General features: G+C 38.6%; 1 protein-coding gene across 1 annotated transcript in view; it reads left to right on the top strand.

The window, feature by feature from the left end:
* Positions 1-19,991, top strand: part of LOC132342142 (mucin-19-like) — a 37,666-nt gene that overhangs the window by 8,570 nt on the left and 9,105 nt on the right. The window contains 20 exon segments of the mRNA XM_059886925.1: positions 556-606; positions 1,169-1,222; positions 1,613-1,660; positions 1,905-1,958; positions 2,106-2,156; positions 2,696-2,743; positions 2,982-3,035; positions 3,195-3,248; positions 4,046-4,099; positions 4,246-4,299; positions 5,259-5,312; positions 8,871-8,924; positions 9,329-9,382; positions 10,262-10,315; positions 10,446-10,475; positions 10,959-11,012; positions 13,194-13,247; positions 13,711-13,764; positions 13,931-13,978; positions 15,463-15,492. Of these exon segments, the coding sequence (XP_059742908.1) occupies positions 556-606; positions 1,169-1,222; positions 1,613-1,660; positions 1,905-1,958; positions 2,106-2,156; positions 2,696-2,743; positions 2,982-3,035; positions 3,195-3,248; positions 4,046-4,099; positions 4,246-4,299; positions 5,259-5,312; positions 8,871-8,924; positions 9,329-9,382; positions 10,262-10,315; positions 10,446-10,475; positions 10,959-11,012; positions 13,194-13,247; positions 13,711-13,764; positions 13,931-13,978; positions 15,463-15,492 (1,008 nt within the window).

The following is a 19,991-nucleotide window of genomic DNA, read 5'->3' as shown; positions in this document are numbered from 1 at the left end:
GGATTTTAAAAATAAAAATTCAAATATATTATTTAACTAAAATATGAATTTAATCTTTCCTTTATTAGGCTCAGACAACACAATTCCACTGAAATTCATTGCAGATAAATTGAAATTAAAATGAAAAAATTATACTTTTTCACAATGTGCCTTGAAATAACATTTCACTTTATCAGAGTGCTAGAGTCAATGTGGTTTATTTTAAATATATGAATATCAAAATAACTCAAGTAATTGATGAGTAAAATTTAGAAAGATGAACCCATCATCTGCCTTTTTCCTCCTCACTCTTTCCTTGCCTCTTTCCCTCCTTTCCACACCAGGGAGTCCAGGTCTGGAAGTAAAACTAGTGAGGGTGACATAAAGTCTGCTTTCACTGTCAGTGGGATCTATGAAAAAGGAGTAAGTAGGTGGGTCAGGAAGGGAAACGGTGGAAAGTAGTTGATGGTTCATTTCCTTTAGAATCAAAACTCTGCAGGAAAGGTTTTCCAGTGCTACTTCAGTATTCACTGGGGAGATAATGCTGTGTTGATCTTTTAATTTTTCTCACTCTAGGTACTTCAGGAAAATTCTCCAAGGCAGCCATATCTGGGAGTTCCCACACAGGTAGGTTAACAAGAAGGAACTCTTGATATTTAACCGCATAGTTCAGTTCAGTTCAGTAGCTCAGTCATGTCTGACTCTTTGTGACACCATGAACCACAGCACGCCAGGCCTCCCTGTCCATCACAAACTGCCAGAGTCTACCCAAACCCATGTCCGTTGAGTAGGTGATGCCATCCAACCATCTCATCCTCTGTCATCCCCTTCTCCTCCTGCCCTCAATCTTCCCAGAATCAGGGTCTTTTCAAATGAGTCAACTCTTCTCATCAGGTGGCCAAAGTATTGGAGTTTCAGCTTCAACATCAGTCCTTCCAATGAACACCCAGGACTGATCTCCTTCAGAATGGACTGGTTGGATCTCCTTACAGTCCAAGGGACTCTCAAGAGTCTTCTCCAACACCACAGTTCAAAAGCATCAATTCTTCAGCACTCAGCTTTCTTTCTTTCTTTCTGTATTTAACCTCATAAGGTAGTTAGTAAACCCACTCTTATAAAATATCAGCATCATTCTTTTCCTATTATCCCAAATCCTCAGACCTCATCATTCATCATTTTATTTTCTCAGAGGCCACAACTTTAATAGTGAGCAACAGCACATCTGGAACTGGGCTCAGACCTGGTAAGAATGAGATTTTTGAAGTTTGGGTTTAGCATGAATTATGACTCTCCATAGACTATCCTACTGGGAGGTGTGATCTCTTACAGAGTAGCTTTCATTGTCTTTTAGATTTAACATGTTATGAAAGATCTTTCAATACCATCACCTAGCTTCTAACTGTTTAAAGATGGGCTGGTGTGTCTAATTGGTGTGAAGAGTTTTCCCTTGGGATGACACACACACATCACTAGTATGTTAGGGGGAACCAAGGAATATTACATACCTGGGAAGAAGAGAAAGTGATGTGAACATTCCTACGTATATAAAGATTTTATTTGCTTAAATAATCCATTATAATATTCAGTATTTTCCTTGGCACATTCAAATATTTTCCTGCCTTTCATCCCACAGAAGATAACACTGCAGTAGCAGGAGGCCAAGCGACTGGGCGTGTGACAGGTGAACCTGGGAGAAAACCCCCCTTCTTCCTGTCCTGGAATAAATGAGATGTTTAAGAAAGTTGCTTCAACTTGGGAATATTTTGATTGCTTTCTTAATGACATGGATAATAGAAAAGTCATACAACTCTCATCTCATCAGGAAAGCCGTGAGAGGACCCTTTGATATGGCATATTTTTCCTAGAGACAGGACTTTAGAAGACAAACACAAGTCACTGTGATGACTAGACCCTTTGTGTTTCAGGTACCACAAAGGTAATCCCTGGCACAACTGTTGCCCCTGGCAGTTCCAACACAGGTAATTCAACAAAATGGTAGGGAATCTTCCATGGGCCCAACTATGTAGGGTTCCTCAAGTGTTATCCTACATAAGAGAACTACCATATCTTTTCTGTAATCCTTACATGGTTTCCAATCATCTCTCTTCCATTTCCCCCTCTCTCAGAGTCCACAACTTCCTTAGGAGAAAGTAGAACAAGAATTGGAAGAATCACAGGTGAGCACTACTGAGTTACTAATTGTGCTTTCTATTAATAATATCTTCCCAGTAAAAAGGCTTGTTTGAAATATATCAAAACTATTTGAACTTTCATATTCAGCAGATGATGTCTTTTTATGACTTTCTGTTAGCTCTCACTATTTTCTGTCTTGTCACTCTCAGAAGTTAGAACCTTCAGAGAAGTAAAGATAACCAAAGAAAGGAAATTGGTAGTTCTTGAGTTCTGCCTTTTCATAGGGCATTTGTTAACGGAAGGGTATTTGTATAAGGTTTACCCCATTTCTTCTGGGGTAAACCTTATACTGTTCTTAAGAGGGGAGCCCAGAAAGGATTCTCTTTTTGGACATGCAAGCTATTACCCTGGTGTAAGATGGAGGCAACATATTAATATTCCCATATAGTTACAACTAAGGAAGTAGAGCTGGTGGGAGCAACTCTGGAAGTTTATGCCTATTAAATTTTGAATTTCAGATGTTATGAACTTGAATACAATTAAATGGATTTACTCAAATATTGTTTCTATTTCTTGTTATCAGGAGCCACCACTGGCACATCTGAGAGGTCAAGCCCTGGAAGTAAAACAGGTAAATATGGGAGAGGCCCAGAAACCTCTGATATTTAACTCTAAGAAGCAAATCATTTGGGACATAAGCCAATGTCTTTATTGCGGCCCTGAATTTAAAAATGGAGAATGCACCTTGTTTTAACAGGATAACTCTAAGAAGAATCTTATATCTTCAAGTCCCAGACAGTCTTATGGGCCATTCTCAGGTTGGTAAATGCATCACTATTGCAATTCTCTGTTTCTCTCTCCTGCTTCAGGTAACACTGGTGCAATCTCTGGCACAACAGTTGCGCCCAGAAGCTCTAACACAGGTAAAGTACTAACCTAATGGGGAGTATAAGGAACTTCAGTGATGGTTTGGCTTCTTCCTTCAACTCCTCCAAACCTTCCCTACCATACTCAACTCAGCTTTTCTGAGTTATATGCATCTTCAAAATTTAGCATTCTTCTCCTTTCTTTCTTTCACTTAGGGGCTACAACTTCTTTGGGAAGTGGTGAAACCAGCCAGGGTGGAATTAAAATAGGTGAGCAACTAAACCACATAAGGCAATGGCACCCCACTCCAGTACTCTTGCCTGGAAGATACCATGGGTGGAGGAGCCTGGTGGGCTGCAGTCCATGGGTCGCTAAGAGTCGGACACAACTGAGCGACTTCACTTTCACTTTTCACTTTCATGCATTGGAGAAGGAAATGGCAACCCACTCCAGTGTTCTTGCCTGGAGAATCCCAGGGACGGGCAGAGCCTGGTGGGCTGCTGTCTATGGGGTCGCACGACTGAACAACTTAGCAGCAGCAGCAACAACAATTAAACAATTATTTTTCTCTTTTTCTTAATCTAAATCATGTTGGCTATTATAAATTTAAGGGGAGTTTTGTTCTATCTGAATCTCATTTGGGGTACAAATTATTAGGATATTGGGCTTCCCTTATGGCTCTGCTGGTAAAGAATCTGCCTGTAATGTGAGAGACCTGGGTTTGATCCCTGGGCTGGAAAGATTCCCTGGAGAAGATAAAGATTACTTCCAGTATTCTGGCCTAGAGAATTTCGTGGACTGTATAGTTCATGGGGTCACAAAGAATCGGATATGACTGAGCAACTTTCACTCACTTCACTTATTAGGATATTAACTGCCTTTCATTTTACCCCATGTGAATTGCCTTTTTGGGTATATGTGTAATAAAGTGGCATAATAGAGACCACACATGATGTATCACTTTAAAGCAATAAAGTTCCTTATATTATTTGTTCTAAAGCAAATCCTAGTTTGAACCCCTAGTAAAAGCGAATCACAAATTGATTCTCTCCTCTTGTGATTTCAGTTACCATGGGGGTGACTACTGGTACAACCATTGCACCTGGAAGTTCGAACACAAGTGAGTCATGGAAAAGTTGAAGAAACTTGCTTACATTAACTTTAGAGACGTGATGTCTCCTATAGAGATATTACAGATAGTAATGCTCTTATACATTTCCCTGAATTCCTGTATCCCATACCATTATTTTTCCTATTTCTTCTCAGAGGCTACAACTCCTACAGAAGTCAGAACTACCACTGAAGTCAGAACAGCAACTGGTGAGCGGTTGGCTCTTTCTGCCTTTGGGTTCAACAGTTTTCTATTTAAGTTTGCGTTAGATGATTGATGAGTAAGAAAACTGGCTGAGAGAGTCTCATATTCCATTTGAAGAGACAGTATATCCGATGATTCAGATTTGGCTCTTAAGACTGAATTTCTCCACATGTCAGCTTTTCAGATGTGATTCTCTGAAGCTAAGAATGATGTGTTGTTCTCAATCCTTTATCCATCTTGCCATTGCAGGTGCTACTTCAGGATTAACTGGAGTTTCCAGGGCATCAGAAAATTCCACTCCTGTTTAGTATTATATGTTTAATTAATTCATCTTGGACTTCTCTTGCATGTAAAACCCATTCTTGTGGGTTTACCCTCATGACCAAAGTCCCAACAAATCAAATTTTAAATATTTATACCCCTGAACACACACTGAGGAGTACACACTGAAGCAACAGGAAACCAAATCACAGGAAATGAAATAAATGTGCAGAGGAAAATCGCTTTTACCCAAAGCCTTAAACCATAGATAAAGGTCTCTTTTCTGAGACTTTTGCATTTATTGGCTTGGGAAATGAAAGAGATACTGGGAAAACATGGTATTTGCTTCTCTTTGGCCAAAGAAGCCCGTTTACTGCTTTTAAGAATCATGCGAATTATCCATTTATGCTACTCTAAGGACACAAAAAATATTGTTACTATCTCTCTCTCTCAATTTCATAATCTATCATTCTCTCTCAACTTCATTTTCACTTCCAATTCATATATCACTGGTATATCTTTTTTAACCATATTTGTTTCTGAAGATTTCAACACGAGTTAGTCAGTTACCAAAGAAAGCTCTCTATATGTATCTCAGGCAAAAGCCATCTTCTTTGGGGCCATTTCTTCTATTATTACAACACATTTTTCCAGATTTTAAAATTGCTTAAAATCATGTTTAATTTTCCTTTTTTACTCCTAGAAACTACCACTTCAAGACACAGTAGTGATGCCACTGGGAGTGGAATACAAACAGGTCAGTCATGCTATTGCATAACTGTTGAGATTTAGTTGGTTATTTGTAGGATTTTCTATAGAGAGGAGATGACAAAATTTTGCGTTTAAAGACTTTCCTTGGAGAAGGAAATGGCAACCCACTCCAGTATTCTTGCCTGGAGAATCCCAGGGATGGCGGAGCCTGGTGGGCTGCCGTCTGTGGGGTCACACAGAGTCGGACACGACTGAAGCGACTTAGCAACAGCAGAGCCAATTAAAACTGGTCATCTTAGTGTACTAGAATTTCCTGGACTAAAGATTTCATCAGACTCATATTTATTAGAACATAGTTTTCTGGCAGTAAATATCATCATGAAAACAAGAGTCTTTTTTTGAAGACAAGTAGATACTCTCATGGAGAAGGCAATGGCACCCCACTCCAGTACCCTTGCCTGGAAAATCCCATGGACAGAGGAGCCTGGTAGGCTGCAGTCCATGGGGTCGAGAAGAGTCGGACATGACTGACCGACTTCACTTTCACTTTCCACTTTCATGCATTGGAGAAGGAAATGGCAACCCACTCCAGTGTTCTTGCCTGGAGAATCCCAGGGACGGCGGAGCCTGGTGGGCTGCCATCTATGGGGTCACACAGAGTTGGACACGACTGAAGCGACTTAGTACTTAGTAGATACTCTCATACTCATCTTCACTGTCACTACCATCACATAAGATGAAGTCACTGCCACCAAGAAGTTTCCAACCCAGGTAAATTAAGGTGACTGAAATAACTTAAGGCATTCTTGGGGCCTCACATTGAGATTTTTTGTTTAAAAAATGGAAATGATCAGGGAAGAAATATTTCCTCTATTCTATTAAGAAGCATAGTAGTATAAAACAGTTCAGAAAATTATTACAGTCCAGCATACTTATGAAATGCAACCCAGGTGATGAGAGAGAACTGCAAGAGCAGGTGCTGGAAGGTTCTTTGGAACTTCTGTATCTCAAAATCATAACAGAAATTTCCTGAAATAAGGAAAAAAGGAAATGATGCATCAATTTTATATTTTACCATAATAATATTGTAATATAGATGTTAGCTATGACACAAAAATTTAAAACATGATTTCATGGGCAATGTTCAAGCTGGTTTTAGAAAAGGCAGAGGAACCAGAGATCAAATTGCCAACATTGCTGGATCATGGAAAAAGCAAGAGAGTTCCAGAAAAACATCTATTTCTGCTTTATTGACTATGCCAAAGCCTTTGACTGTGTGGATCACAATAAACTGTGGAAAATTCTGAAAGAGATGGGAATACCAGACCACCTGACCTGCCTCTTGAGAAACCTATATGCAGGTCAGGAAGCAACAGTTAGAACTGGACATGGAACAACAGACTGGTTCCAAATAGGAAAAGGAGTATGTCAAGGCTGTATATTGTCACCCTGCTTATTTAACTTCTATGCAGAGTACATCATGAGAAACACTGGGCTGGAAGAAGCACAAGCTGGAATCAAGATTGCCGGGTAGAAATACCAATAACCTCAGATATGCAGATGACACCACCCTTATGGCAGAAAGTGAAGAGGAACTAAAAAGCCTCTTGATGAAAGTGAAAGAGGACAGTGAAAAAGTTGGCTTAAAGCTCAACATTCAGAAAACGAAGATCATGGCATCCGGGCCCATCACTTCATGGGAAATAGATGGGGAATCAGTGGAAACAGTGTCAGACTTTATATTTTGGGGCTCCAAAATCACTGCAGATGGTGATTGTGGCCATGAAATTAAAAGAGGCTTACTCCTTGGAAGAAAAGTTATGACCAACCTAGGTAGCATGTTGAAAAGCAGAGACATTACTTTGCCAACAAATGTCCGTCTAGTCAAGGCTATGGTTTTTCCAGTAGTCATGTATGGATGTGAGAGTTGGACTGTGAAGAAGGCTGAGCACCAAAGAATTGATGGTTTTGAACTGTGGTGTTGGAGAAGACTCTTGAGAGTCCCTTGGACTGCAAGGAGATCCAACCAGTCCATTCCGAAGGAGATCAGCCGTGGGTGTTCATTGGAAGGACTGATGCTAAAGCTGAAACTCCAATACTTTGGCTACCTCATGTGAAGAGTTTACTCATTGGAAAAGACTCTGATGCTGGGAGGGATTGGGGGCAGGAGGAGAAGGGGACGACAGAGGATGAGATGGCCATATGGCATCACCGACTTGATGGATGTGGGTTTGGGTGAACTCCGGGAGTTGGTGATGGACAGGGAGGCCTGGCATGCTGCAATTCATGGGGTCGCAAAGAGTCGGACACGACTGAGCGACTGAACTGAACTGAACTGAAGGTATAATTAAAAGTTATTTGATATGTTGATTACCATGCACAGATTTGCCTTTTTGGAAGATTAACTAGAGAATTAACTAGAGAATTGATATGAAGGAGAGTAGGAGAGTAAGTGTGGAGATGTCATCCAGTTTGAGACTGTTAGAAGTTAGGCATGATTAGAGACTGAAATAAGGCAGTGATGTGAAAAAATAGAAGGCAGAAGGATGATCAAAAAGAATGAGAAATATGTTGGCTCGTTAGAATCAATTTCAGTGTGGTGATGGGAGGGATAAAGGATAGCAAGGACTGTGGATGAATTCTAATTCATAGTTTGAGTGCCATCCACTAAATTTTGGTATATACTGGAAGAAGAAAAAGAATTATAACTGACAGGAGATATAGTGAGGTCAGATTTTTGACAGTTTTAGTTTAAGGTGCTCTAAGGTATCCAGTTAGTATGCTCAGCAGGAGTAATAAGTGCAGCCAGAATACAGAAGATAGGTTTCATTGGAGAGAGAGATTTGTTAGTGATTTACTTACAAATGATGTTTTAAATTGTGGATGCTGGTGGATTTCCTTATGGTGAACATACATAGTGAAAAGAGATGAAAAATAAATTGAAACACGATTCCTTGGGTTATATAGGTGGGCAAAGAAGCCTGAAAAAGGGAAGAGTTGCGGTTCAGCAGTGTTAAGTCAAATCCATAAAGCAGAGTCTGGGAGTGCTGGAGACTGTATTGCTTCTGATTTAGGGATTCAGAATGTCAGATCAAACAGGGTCAACCAGAATTTGTGGGAAACGTAGGTGTTTTTAGTGTGTGTGTGTGTGTGTGTGTGTGTTTTTCCTTTTCCTGAGAGCCTAGCCTTACAATTATAAATCTTTGAAATTGAAAGAACTGCCTCAAAATAATTAAAATTTCAAGATTCTTTCTCCTTCTCATTTTAACCTTCAGGAGTCCCTCACATAATTTCAGGGAGCCAATCTACTATTAATAGAAGCAAAATATGTGAGGATGGGTAAGTTAAAAAAAGTGAAGATGGGGAAGACATCCATCTCCATGATACTAATTCCAGAAAAGAAGGATCCCAGAAAACTGGAGTTTACCACAGGAAATGAAACATCAAACAATATTTATTTCACCTTTTGGAACAAGGAATCCTAGAGAAGGAATGCAGTCTTTTACAAAAACACATTGTTTAACCTGAACCATGATCTCCATCCAATAAGAAAGTTATCTCTGTCCATTTTTTTCCCTTTCTTTTCTTCTCTCTCCTTTACCAGGTATCACTGGGACAGGCTCTGGAACTACATCCTCACCTGGAGGTTTCAATGCAGGTAAGTCAAAAGTGAAAGGAATGCTCCTTTAAGTGGCTGTAGGGAGAAGATCATTGGAGAAGGCAATGGCACCCCACTCCAGTTCTCTTGCTTGGAAAATCCCATGGATGGAGGAGCCTGGTAGGCCGCAGTCCATGGGGTCGCTAAGAGTCGGACACGACTGAGCGACTTCACTTTCACTTTCATGCATTGGAGAAGGAAATAGCAACCCACTCCAGTGTTCTTGCCTGGAGAATTCCAGGGACAGGGGAGCCTGGTTGGCTGCCGTCTATGGGGATGCACAGAGTCAGACACGATTGAAGTAACTTAGCAGCAGCAGCAGCAGGGAGAAGATTATACACTGCTATATCATTTTCACATTTTCAAACTCCAGCTTCTCAATTTTTCCTCCTTTGCTCTTCTAGAAGCAACAACTTTTAAAGAACATGTTAGAACCACTGAAACAAGAATTTTATCAGGTGAGTTTTGCCATGTTTTGGATTCTCAATAATTTTTTCACTTGAGTTTACTGCATATGGGTTGTGAATGAAAATTAACATGGCTTAAAACTGGTTTCTTTTAATTTAGTAACAGATCATAAGGACAACCTCTATTATCTCCTTGGGTTTTCATAGAGAACATACTATAGATGTAGTTCCTTAGATACATTCTTTTTTTTTTTTGTGGCAGATTCATTTTGATATATGGCAAAACCAATACAATATTGTAAAGTTAAAAAATAAAATAAAATAAATTAAAAAAAAGAAACTTACAGAAAAAAAATAAATTATTGATTCAATTTCAGTACAAAAAAAAAAAAAAAAGATACATTCTTTATTTGAAAATTTTCTCCCTTTGTTTTGTCAGGCAATAGCCCAGAATCAGTAGGGGTCACTAGTAGTCAAGAAGTGAGGGAAGATCGCTATACCAGATGCAAGTAAATTTGTTGATTAAGGCTTTGATTGAGATGCCTAACCCTTGATCACAAGTTTAGACAATTTTTTTTTCTGTTTTTTTGTTTGTTTGTTTTTGTTTCAGTGCTGGAAAACTGGGAATTTAAGTCACTAGAAATAAATCATGTGACTATAGGACAGACATTCTCTCATTGAATATCAGAATCTAGATGATTCTATATTTAGAGAAATAAGATCAATGGTGCAAGTGTGACTTTTCCTCCTATATTTTATTTGAATAGTCACGAGAAAGTGTTTTGAAAAATATGCCGAACTTAACATCTTGTGCAAGAAAAATGGTTAAACTGTTTTCTATTGCTTCAGAGAACCAGCACACTTGTCAATACAGTACTCTTCTTAGGGTGAGAAAGGCTTCGTGAGGCTCATGCTTCTCTCTTATTGTAGGTACCACTAGGGGAGCCTCTGGCACAACAGTTATTCCTGAAAGTTCCAACACAGGCAAGTAAATATTTAATCAGTGGCTCCAAGGTAGATAAGCCTAGGAAAAAACAGCCCTTCTCTGGAATTTAGTGTCTGTTGTAGCATCAGCACAGCAAGTTCTAACTTCAGTCTTCTTTGCCTTTCTTAGGGACTAGCACTGGAGTTGGAAGGCAAACAAGTAAGTGTCAGTGGTTCCTATCTGTTGTATTCTCAGTTAATGATTCCTATGCCTTTGCTTCAACACAGGGGAATGTTTAAGGTAATGATAAAGGGCCAGGAAATGGGCAGAATCTTTTTAGAGCATGTCCTCTTCCAGCCATCTATTGTTTTCTTGTTTTGAGTTTCTGGGCTCCATGCAGAGCTGCCAGATAATTTTGTAAAAGTACACAAGGGCACTGCTACTAAAGGGAGGAGAAAGAGGCTGAAATCCAACCAGCATTTTTCAACAAGTTATAAAATCCACGTGGCTTCTTCTACTCAGAGGGTTTTTTTTTCCTGTCATTGTTTTTTGTTTATTTTTTACTTCATATATTTCTCTATGGGCTAACTACAACATTAGCCTAGATTTTCATCTGATTTCCTTTCTCTTCCTGTTATTGATCTTTGAGGCTAGCAATAGAAGCTATGTCTGATATGAAGTGTCCCTCATTTGTCTTTGCAGGTACTGCTGTGGTATCAGGCAGAGTTACTGGTGTCTCAGAAAGTTCCAGCCCAGGTAATGGAAATTACTAACTCTAATGAAGTTCACATGTTCAACATTCTTCTCCCCTTTAACACTCAAGTGTTTCAGAAAAGGAATATTTATGTCTATCAATATTAAACTTGAAGTGTAAAAGAAAAATGGTATCAGATGGAGTTAAACAGCAAAGAAGACTTTAAGATCATGAAACAGAAGTCAAGAGCATTGCAGTAGGGTTGAGATTTTGAATTTAACTTTGCTGAAATAAAGAGCAGGAGAGTTTTTAAATTCTGGGGTGAACTAGTGGAAAAATACTGGAGACAGTAGGGGAGAGGTTGGTCCATGTGATTAGGCAATCTTTGTTTGCTAATTGGTGCTCAAAGATGAAGTTAGTCTCCTACCTTCCCACAGTGAGAGGAAGATGTGGGTGCTATTTGTCATTGCTTTTTCTTTTTTACAATATTGTATTAGTTTAAGATGTACCGCATAGTGTGTCAGTATTTTCATAGTTTATACTCTCTTTAAAATTATTGGAAAATAATGACTGTATTCCCTTAATGTATCTATATAATATTTACTTATTGCTTATCTATATTATATATAGTAGTTTGTATTTGTTAATCCCCTATCCCTATCTTGTCTTTTTCTTCTTCCCTTTCCCCTCTAGTATCCACTAATTTGTTCTGTATATCTGTGAGTCTATTTCTATTTTGCTATATGCATTTTGTTTATTTGTTAGATTCCACATATAAGTGAGGCCGCATATAGTGTTGGTCTTTGCGTGATGTATTTCACTAAGCATAGTACTCTTTACATTCATCCACATTGTTGCAAATGGCTGAATTTAATTCTTTTTTGGCAGAGTAATATTCCAGTATAAATGTATTCTACATCTTCTTTATAATATTCTACTATATATGTGTGTATATAAAATTGTGTATATATACATATATATATGTACATATGTATTTTTTCTACATCTTCTTTATCCATTTATCTGTTGATGGGCACTTAGTTTGTTTCCCTATCTTGGCTATTGTAAATAGTACTACTATGTACACTGGAGTGCGTGTATCTTTTTGAACTAGAGTTTTTATTTTTGTTTGAATATACATCCAGGAGTGGAATTGTAGGGGCATATGGTAGTTCTGGCTTCCCAGTTCTGGCCATATGGTAGCTTTGGCTTCTTTAGTGATAAAGAAACTGCTTGCCAATGCAGGAGACGTAAGAGATGTGGGTTCAATCCCTGGATCAGGAAGATCCCATGGAGTAGGGCATGGCAACCCATTCCAGTATTTTTGCCTGGAGAATCCCATGAACAGAGGAGCCTGGCAGGCCCCAGTTCATAGGGTCACAAAGAGTCGGATATGACTGAAGTGACTTAGCATGCACACAAGAGATTAAAGACCTAAATGTAAGACCTGAAACCATAAAACTCTTAGAAGAGAACATAGGTAAAACACTCTGACATAAACCATAGCAATGTTTTTTGGATCTGTCTCCTAAAGCAAAAGCAAACAAACAAACAAACAAACAAAACAAACACGAATGGGATTTAATTATACTTGAAAGCTTTTGCATATCAAAATAAACCATCAATAAAACAAAAAAAACTTGAATAGCAGATAATATTTGCAAATTATATGACTGACAAGAGGTTAATATTCAGAATATATAAAGAGTTCATAAAACACTCCCCTTAAAATTAATACTAGACAGCCAGGAAAACAGGATATATGAAGTAAAATAGTTCAGTGTGAAAATAGTTTTTGTCACTAACAGAAGGGGACTCTTAAGTGATAGTTACCAGGGTCACAGTGAAGGGAAGTGTCAGTCACTCAGTCGTGTCTGACTCTTTGCGATCCCATGGACTGTAGCCCGCCAGACTCCTCTGTCCATGGGATTCTCTAGGCAAGAATACTGGAATGGATTGCAATCCCCTTCTCCAGGGGATCCCAAACCCAGGGATCAAAACTGAGTCTCCGATTTTGCAGCAGATACTTTACCATCTGAGACATGAAATACTCAATTCTTCTGTGAGCAAGGAGTTGCTGTGTTAGGGCCTACTATGTTTCAATAGCAGGAGAATGAATTGGCATTTGTAGGTGTACCAGTACACTCCAGGTGCTTTGAGACTCTTGTTCTATGTGAAGATGTCTTCAGATATACTCTTCTGCAACCAGAAAAAGTCCAGTGCTCTTTTCCTACTCATTTTAGGTACCTCCAAGGAAGCATCTGAAACAACTACTGGTCCCGGGATTTCTACCACTGGTAAGTCAAATAAAAATATATGAACTTTGCTTGGTGGCATCTCAGAAGACAGGACAGCTTATCTGAAATTAAACTCTAGCTTTTATAGTTCCCTTTACTCACCACTTTTTCTCCTCTCTTAGTAAAGACAGGTTCTGGTTCTGGAATGCAAACAGACAAATACTAGAAATACAAACTCTTCAATGATCAATGTGCCTGTGATTTTATTTAGGGAGTTGAATTTGGGAGAGAAGAGTGGTGGGAAAGAAACAGGAAAGAAAGACCAGAAGATTATTCTACATTTCCTCATGAAATATGACTTGAATTTTACCTATGGATTTTCCCCCCCCCCTCTGGGAGTTTTTGGGTTAGGCTTTTACCAGAACTCCTTACTGGAAGTTATGACCTTGAAATCTCTGATAATGAGATTATGATATGCTCAGGAATTGAAAATTTCTGAAATTTTTAATATTTCCTTCTTCAGGCTCCACTTCAAAATCAAATAGAATCACAACAAGCTCCAGAATACCCTACCCAGGTAAAATGAAATAACCCAAAGGCACTGGCATGAATTGTCTCTTCCACATGAAGCTTTCCTTAAGCATGAATGTGTCTGATCATTTGTGCAGGCATATGCGCAGAAGCTATGTGTACATGCTCTCTAATAAATAAAATGGCAACACTATCCTTTTGTTTCTCCTCAGAAACCACTGTTGTAGCAACAGGAGAACAAGAAACTGAAACTAAGACAGGTCAGTGTTGGAAAAGTACTAATTTCCTTGTCACTTATTCAACTAACATTTCCTTTAAGCTTATATTTGCTAGACTCTAGCAGCCCTTGCCATTTTATTGCTTTGTATGTGTTGGTGGGGGAGATTATCATGGGCACAGATACTACAGTTTCAGGGTATTTAATGCTACTCAAACAATGCACAACAATTGTGGTCCTGGGAATATATTGAGACTGTTAATTTCTGTCTGCTAGTTGGTATGGCTGAGTGAAGACATCAGAGAAGAGATGACTGCATTTAATATTGGCTAGGGTGAGGAGGGAATTCTTGCCATATGGCACTTGAAAAGACAGAGACATGAGACAGCATGAGGGACTTCAGGAATTAACCAGGTATTGGTATTGTCTGTATGAGTTTCAGGGAAGAAATGAGATTAGAAGGGTGAGCAAAGCAATGCTTATGAAGGACTTTATTTTCAAACTTAAATGAGACTTTATCCTCATAATAAATGGGATGACCTTAAGGATTTTGTTAAGAGGATGATATGATCAGATAAGTCTTTGAAAAATTACTCTGATAGAAATGTGAAGATTATAAGACTGTATTTTTTTGTTGTTTCTATTAAAATTTCTCCAGTGAACTTGGAATTCTGGGTAGGGAAATTTTTCTGCTATATTTATACTTAAAGATCATTTCTCTCTCCTATTGCTGTTTTCTGTTAGTCTACTAAATATTTATAATTGGGAATTAACCTAGTCTCCCTTAGTAAAGAGAAGCATTTTATGCCCCAAACTTACACATCTTTAATTAATTTATTTTCTGTTTTTCTGTACCTATTAGTTGTTGGGGTCCTTTTACTTGAACCGGGAGAAACTTAAAAATTTCTCTCAAATATTATGTTGCTCATAGTTCAACCTTCCTGGTAGATAGAATAAAAATATTAATCTGATTTTTAGCAGTTTGAAAACAGAACATGAAATTTATGAGTGGGTTGTTGGGTTGACCAAACTTTCTGACATGGGAAGCCTCAAAAAAACTAAGAAGTTTAAAGCATTTGGCAGGATTGGAGATAGAACAAGATTAAAATACTATAGGACCAAAAGAACATACAAATTCTTAGGGTATTAATACCAGGTAACACATAATATGTTTGCTTTATTTATATATATAGAAAGTTATATGTTTTTTATACTGAGTTATCCTTTTCTTTATTTGATTATTTTATTATCCTATTTATCAAGAAATTTTGAAGAGAAATTTACTTTGATTGTCATTCCTCCTTTTGATTCTCATATTTCCTTCCCATTGACATTTGAGATCTAAAGGAAACACTCTCTAATGGTAAAATATCAAATGCCATATGGAGTGGAAAGGGAAGATTGATGGGAATATGTCTGCTTATAAGACTAGCAATGTGGCCATGTATTTTCAGTAATAAACTATATTTACTCCAAACCTATTACAAAAACTTGAGAGACTAATATGAGGTATCTGTTTTTACACAGGATGTACAACATCTCTTCCACCACCTCCAGGTAAGAATACCTACACTTGAAAATAAAATCATTCTACATTAATGATTCATCTTGTAAATCAGGCTTCAGAGGTCATACCAATAAAAGTCACTAGCTAAGGAAATGTTATAGAATAGGAAAACTTGAAGTGGATGAATTTAGCTTTTATTCACCAAATAGTGAATGAATGTCTATTTCGTCACACACAAACTAATAAAGCCAAACCAAACAAATGTATTTTGTCTCTTAGTCAAAATAGAATTTACTTACACAATAAAGTGTTTCATGTAACTATATGATATCCTGATTGAAATATTGCCTTTTATTTTTTAAACTAGATAATTCCAGCTATTTTTGAGGACCAAATTTTAGCAACAAAAATTAGGAGTAATCAGAATTTAATAATTTTAGCAGACTTTGAGTTTCTCTAAAATTATCAAGCCAATGTGGTGTGCTTTCTATTAAGTGGTGAAATTACAAAAAATATCATTTTCTAATATTAGCATACAGTGGGAGAAAGGATATTTTCAAAGAAACAATTTTCATATACAGGGTTATTGAAAATTGTTTCTTTGAAAATATCCTTTTCTCCCACTGTATGCTAATATTAGAAAATGATATTCTTGGGGAACACATGTATACCTGTGGCAGATTCATTTTGATATATGGCAAAACCAATACAATATTGTAAAGTTAAATAAAATAAAATTAAAAAAAAGAAACAATTTTCATATAAGGCTGAAAATAAATTTCACAGTGAAATATGTGACCTATGTATTATATAGCCAACACATCCTATGTGTTACACATCTTACATATATTGTATACTTTGGAAGGATTCTCAAGTATTTCATTAGAGAACTGGAATTTGAGAACAGTAAGTAAGCTAGTTTAGGGTATATACATCAAAGAAGAGAGACAAGGTTGAGATGATAGACCGGAGACAACCTTAGAAGCCAGAATGCTAAAATAAAATATTTAGTTTGCAGGACTATAAGAAGTATCTGATCAAGGCAATGATGAGATGAAAAGTAGGCTTTAGGAAAACTATCCTACCTGTGACATAGAGAATTGACTGGATCAGGAAGAGGTCTGAGTCAGAGCAACCCATAAAAAAGCCAATTATGCCAGACCTAAAATACTAAGGTCCTAAAATAGTATTATAATAAGTAAAATGAGGAAAGGAAGGGATTCAAGTGAGGATAAAGATACAAGATTTTGCAGTAGGTTCAATGCCAAATGATGAGAAGGGAAACAATTAAGATGACTTCTAAGTTTTAGGCTTAAGTAATTAAAAGAATAGTTTAGGCCTCAATAGGAGATGGGCTTCTATGGTGGCTCAGATTGTTAAGAATCTGCCTACAATGTAGGAGACCTGGGTTCAATCCCTGGGGTGGGAAGATCCCCTGGAGAAGGGAATGGCAACCCACTTCAGTGTTCTTGCCATGGACAGAGGAGCCTGGTTGGCTACAGGCCTTGGGGTTTCAAAGAGTCGAACAAGACTGAGCGACTAACACTTTCACTTTAATAAGAGGTGGTCAATTTAGAAGAAAAGCTGGTTTTGAGGAAAATATGATTTAATCTATTTTGTGCACATTGAGTTTGAGGTTCTTTAAAATCTGCTGGGGTGTTGTTTATTAGGCTGAGGGAGATCTGGGTCTATAGGCCATAAGAGATGTCTGTTCAGAAATTTGAGAGTATTCACTTGACACTTGGCACAACAGAACCCTGGGCACTAGGACCAAGAAGGAAGAAACAGTGACACCACAGGAGACTTGGCTGTGGGTGTCTGGGAGTCTCCAGCAAAGGTGTGGGTCAGTGGTGGCCTGCTGCAGGATTGGGGGCACAGTCTGTAGGAGTACATGCATGGGATCTTTTGAGGGAAGTCACCATTATCTTCATTACCTCCACCATAGTTTAAGTGTTAATTGCTCAGTCTTGCCCAACTCTTTATGACCCCATGGGTTGAAACCCAACAGGCTCCTTTGTCCATGAGATATTCCAGGCAAGGGTACTGGAGTGGGTTGCCATTTCCTTCTCCAGGGGATCTTCCCAACCCAGGGATCCCAGGTCTCCTGCACTGCAGGCAGATTCTTTACCAACTGAGCTACAAGGGAAGCCCACCATAGTTTGGCCCCAGGTAAATAGTAGGGAGGAAACACAACTCCACCCATCAGCAAAATTGGATTAAAGATTTACTGAGCATGGCCCCACCCATCAAAACAAGATCCAGTATCCCCCTCAGTCAGTCTATACTATTAGGAAACTTCCATAAGCCTCTTATCCTTCTCCATCTGAGGGCAGACAGATGAAAACCACAATCACAGAAAACTAACGAATCTAATCACATGGACCACAGTTCAGTTCAGTCGCTCAGTCCTATCTGACTCTTTGCGACCCCATGAATCGCAGCATGCCAGGCCTCCCTGTCCATCACCAACTCCCGGAGTTCACTCAGACTCACATCCATTGAGTCAGTGATGCCATCCAGCCATCTCATCCTCTGTTGTCTCCTTCTCCTCTTGCCCCCAATCCCTCCCAGTATCACAGTCTTTTCTAATGAGTCAACTCTTCTCATGAGGTGGCCAAACTACTGGAGTTTCAGCTTTAGCATCATTCCTTCCAAAGAAATCCCAGGGCTGATCTCCTTCAGAATGGACTGGTTGGATCTCCTTGCAGTCCAAGGGACTCTCAAGAGTCTTCTTCAACACCACAGTTCAAAAGCATCAATTCTTCGGCGCAAAGCTTCCTTCACAGTCCAACTCTCACATCCATACATGACCACTGGAAAAACCATAGCCTTGACTAGACAGACCTTTGTTGGCAAAGTAATATCTCTGCTTTTCAATATGCTATTTAGGTTGGTCATAGCTTTTCTTCCAAGGAGTAAGCGTCTTTTAATTTCATGGCTGCAGTTACCATCTGCAGTGATTTTGGAGCCCCAAAAAATAAACATGGACATCATCAGATGGAGAACACAAAAATCAGATTGATTATATTCTTTGTAGCCAAAGATGAAGAAGCTCTATACAATCAACAAAAACAAGACCAGGAGCTGACTGTGGCTCAGATCATGAACTCCTTATTGCCAAATTCAGACTTAAATTGAAGAAAGTAGGGAAAACCACTAGATCATTCAGGTATGACCTAAATCAAATCCCTTATGATTATACAGTGGAAGTGAGAAATAGACTTAAGGGCCTAGATCTGATAGATAGAGTGCCTGATGAACTATGGACTGAGGTTCATGACATTGTACAGGAGACAAGGATCAAGACCATCCCCATGGAAAAGAAATGCAAAAAATCAAAATGGCTGTCCTGGGAGGACTTACAAATAGCTGTGAAAAGAAGAGAAGCCAAAAGCAAAGGAGAAAAGGAAAGATATAAGCATCTGAATGCAGAGTTCCAAAGAATAGCAAGAAGAGATAAGAAAGCCTTCCTCAGTGATCAATGCAAAGAAATAGAGGAAAACAACAGAATTGGGAAAAACTAGAGATCTCTTCAAGAAAATTAGAGATACCAAGGGAACATTTCATGCAAAGATGGGCTCGATAAAGGACAGAAATGGTATGGACCTAACAGAAGCAGAAGATATTAAGAAGAGATGGAATACACAGAATACACAGAAGAACTGTAGAAAAAGATCTTCATGACCCAGATAATCACGATGGTGTGATCACTGACCTAGAGCCAGACATCCTGGAATGTGAAGTCAAGTGGATCTTAGAAAGCATCACTACAAACAAAACTAGTGGAGGTAATGGAATTCCAGTTGAGCTATTTCAAATCCTGAAAGATGATGCTGTGAAAGTGCTGCACTCAATATGCCAGCAAATTTGGAAAACTCAGCCGTGGCCACAGGACTGGAAAAGGTCAGTTTTCACTTCAATCCCAAAGAAAGACAATGCCAAAGAATGCTCAAACTACTGCACAATTGCACTTATCTCACACGCTAGTAAAGTAAGGCTCAAAATTCTCCAAGCCAGGCTTCAGCAATATGTGAACGTGAACTTCCAGTTGTTCAAGCTGGTTTTAGAAAAGGCAGAGGAACCAGAGATCAAATTGCCAACATTTGCTGGATCATTGAAAAAGCAAGAGAGTTCCAGAAAAACATCTATTTCTGCTTTATTGACTATGCCAAAGCCTTTGACTGTGTGGATCAGAATAAACTGTAGAAAATTCTGAAAGAGATGGGAGTACCAGACCACCTGACCTGCCTCTTGAGAAACCTATATGCAGGTCAGGAAGCAACAGTTAGAACTGGACATGGAACAACAGACTGGTTCCAAACAGAAAAAGGAGTATGTCAAGGCTGTATATTGTCACCCTGCTTATTTAACTTCTATGCAGAGTACATCATGAGAAACACTGGGCTGGAAGAAGCACAAGCTGGAATCAAGATTGCCGGGTAGAAATATCAATAACCTCAGATATGCAGATGACACCACCCTTATGGCAGAAAGTGAAGAGGAACTAAAAAGCCTCTTGATGAAGGTCAAAGAGGAGAGTGAAAAAGTT

Source organism: Bos taurus, chromosome 5 (genome assembly GCF_002263795.3).
Source record: "Bos taurus isolate L1 Dominette 01449 registration number 42190680 breed Hereford chromosome 5, ARS-UCD2.0, whole genome shotgun sequence".
In the NCBI taxonomy this organism is placed as follows: Eukaryota; Metazoa; Chordata; class Mammalia; order Artiodactyla; family Bovidae; genus Bos; species Bos taurus.
Note: the sequence above shows the minus strand (reverse complement) of the source record. Positions and strands in the feature narration are given on the sequence as shown.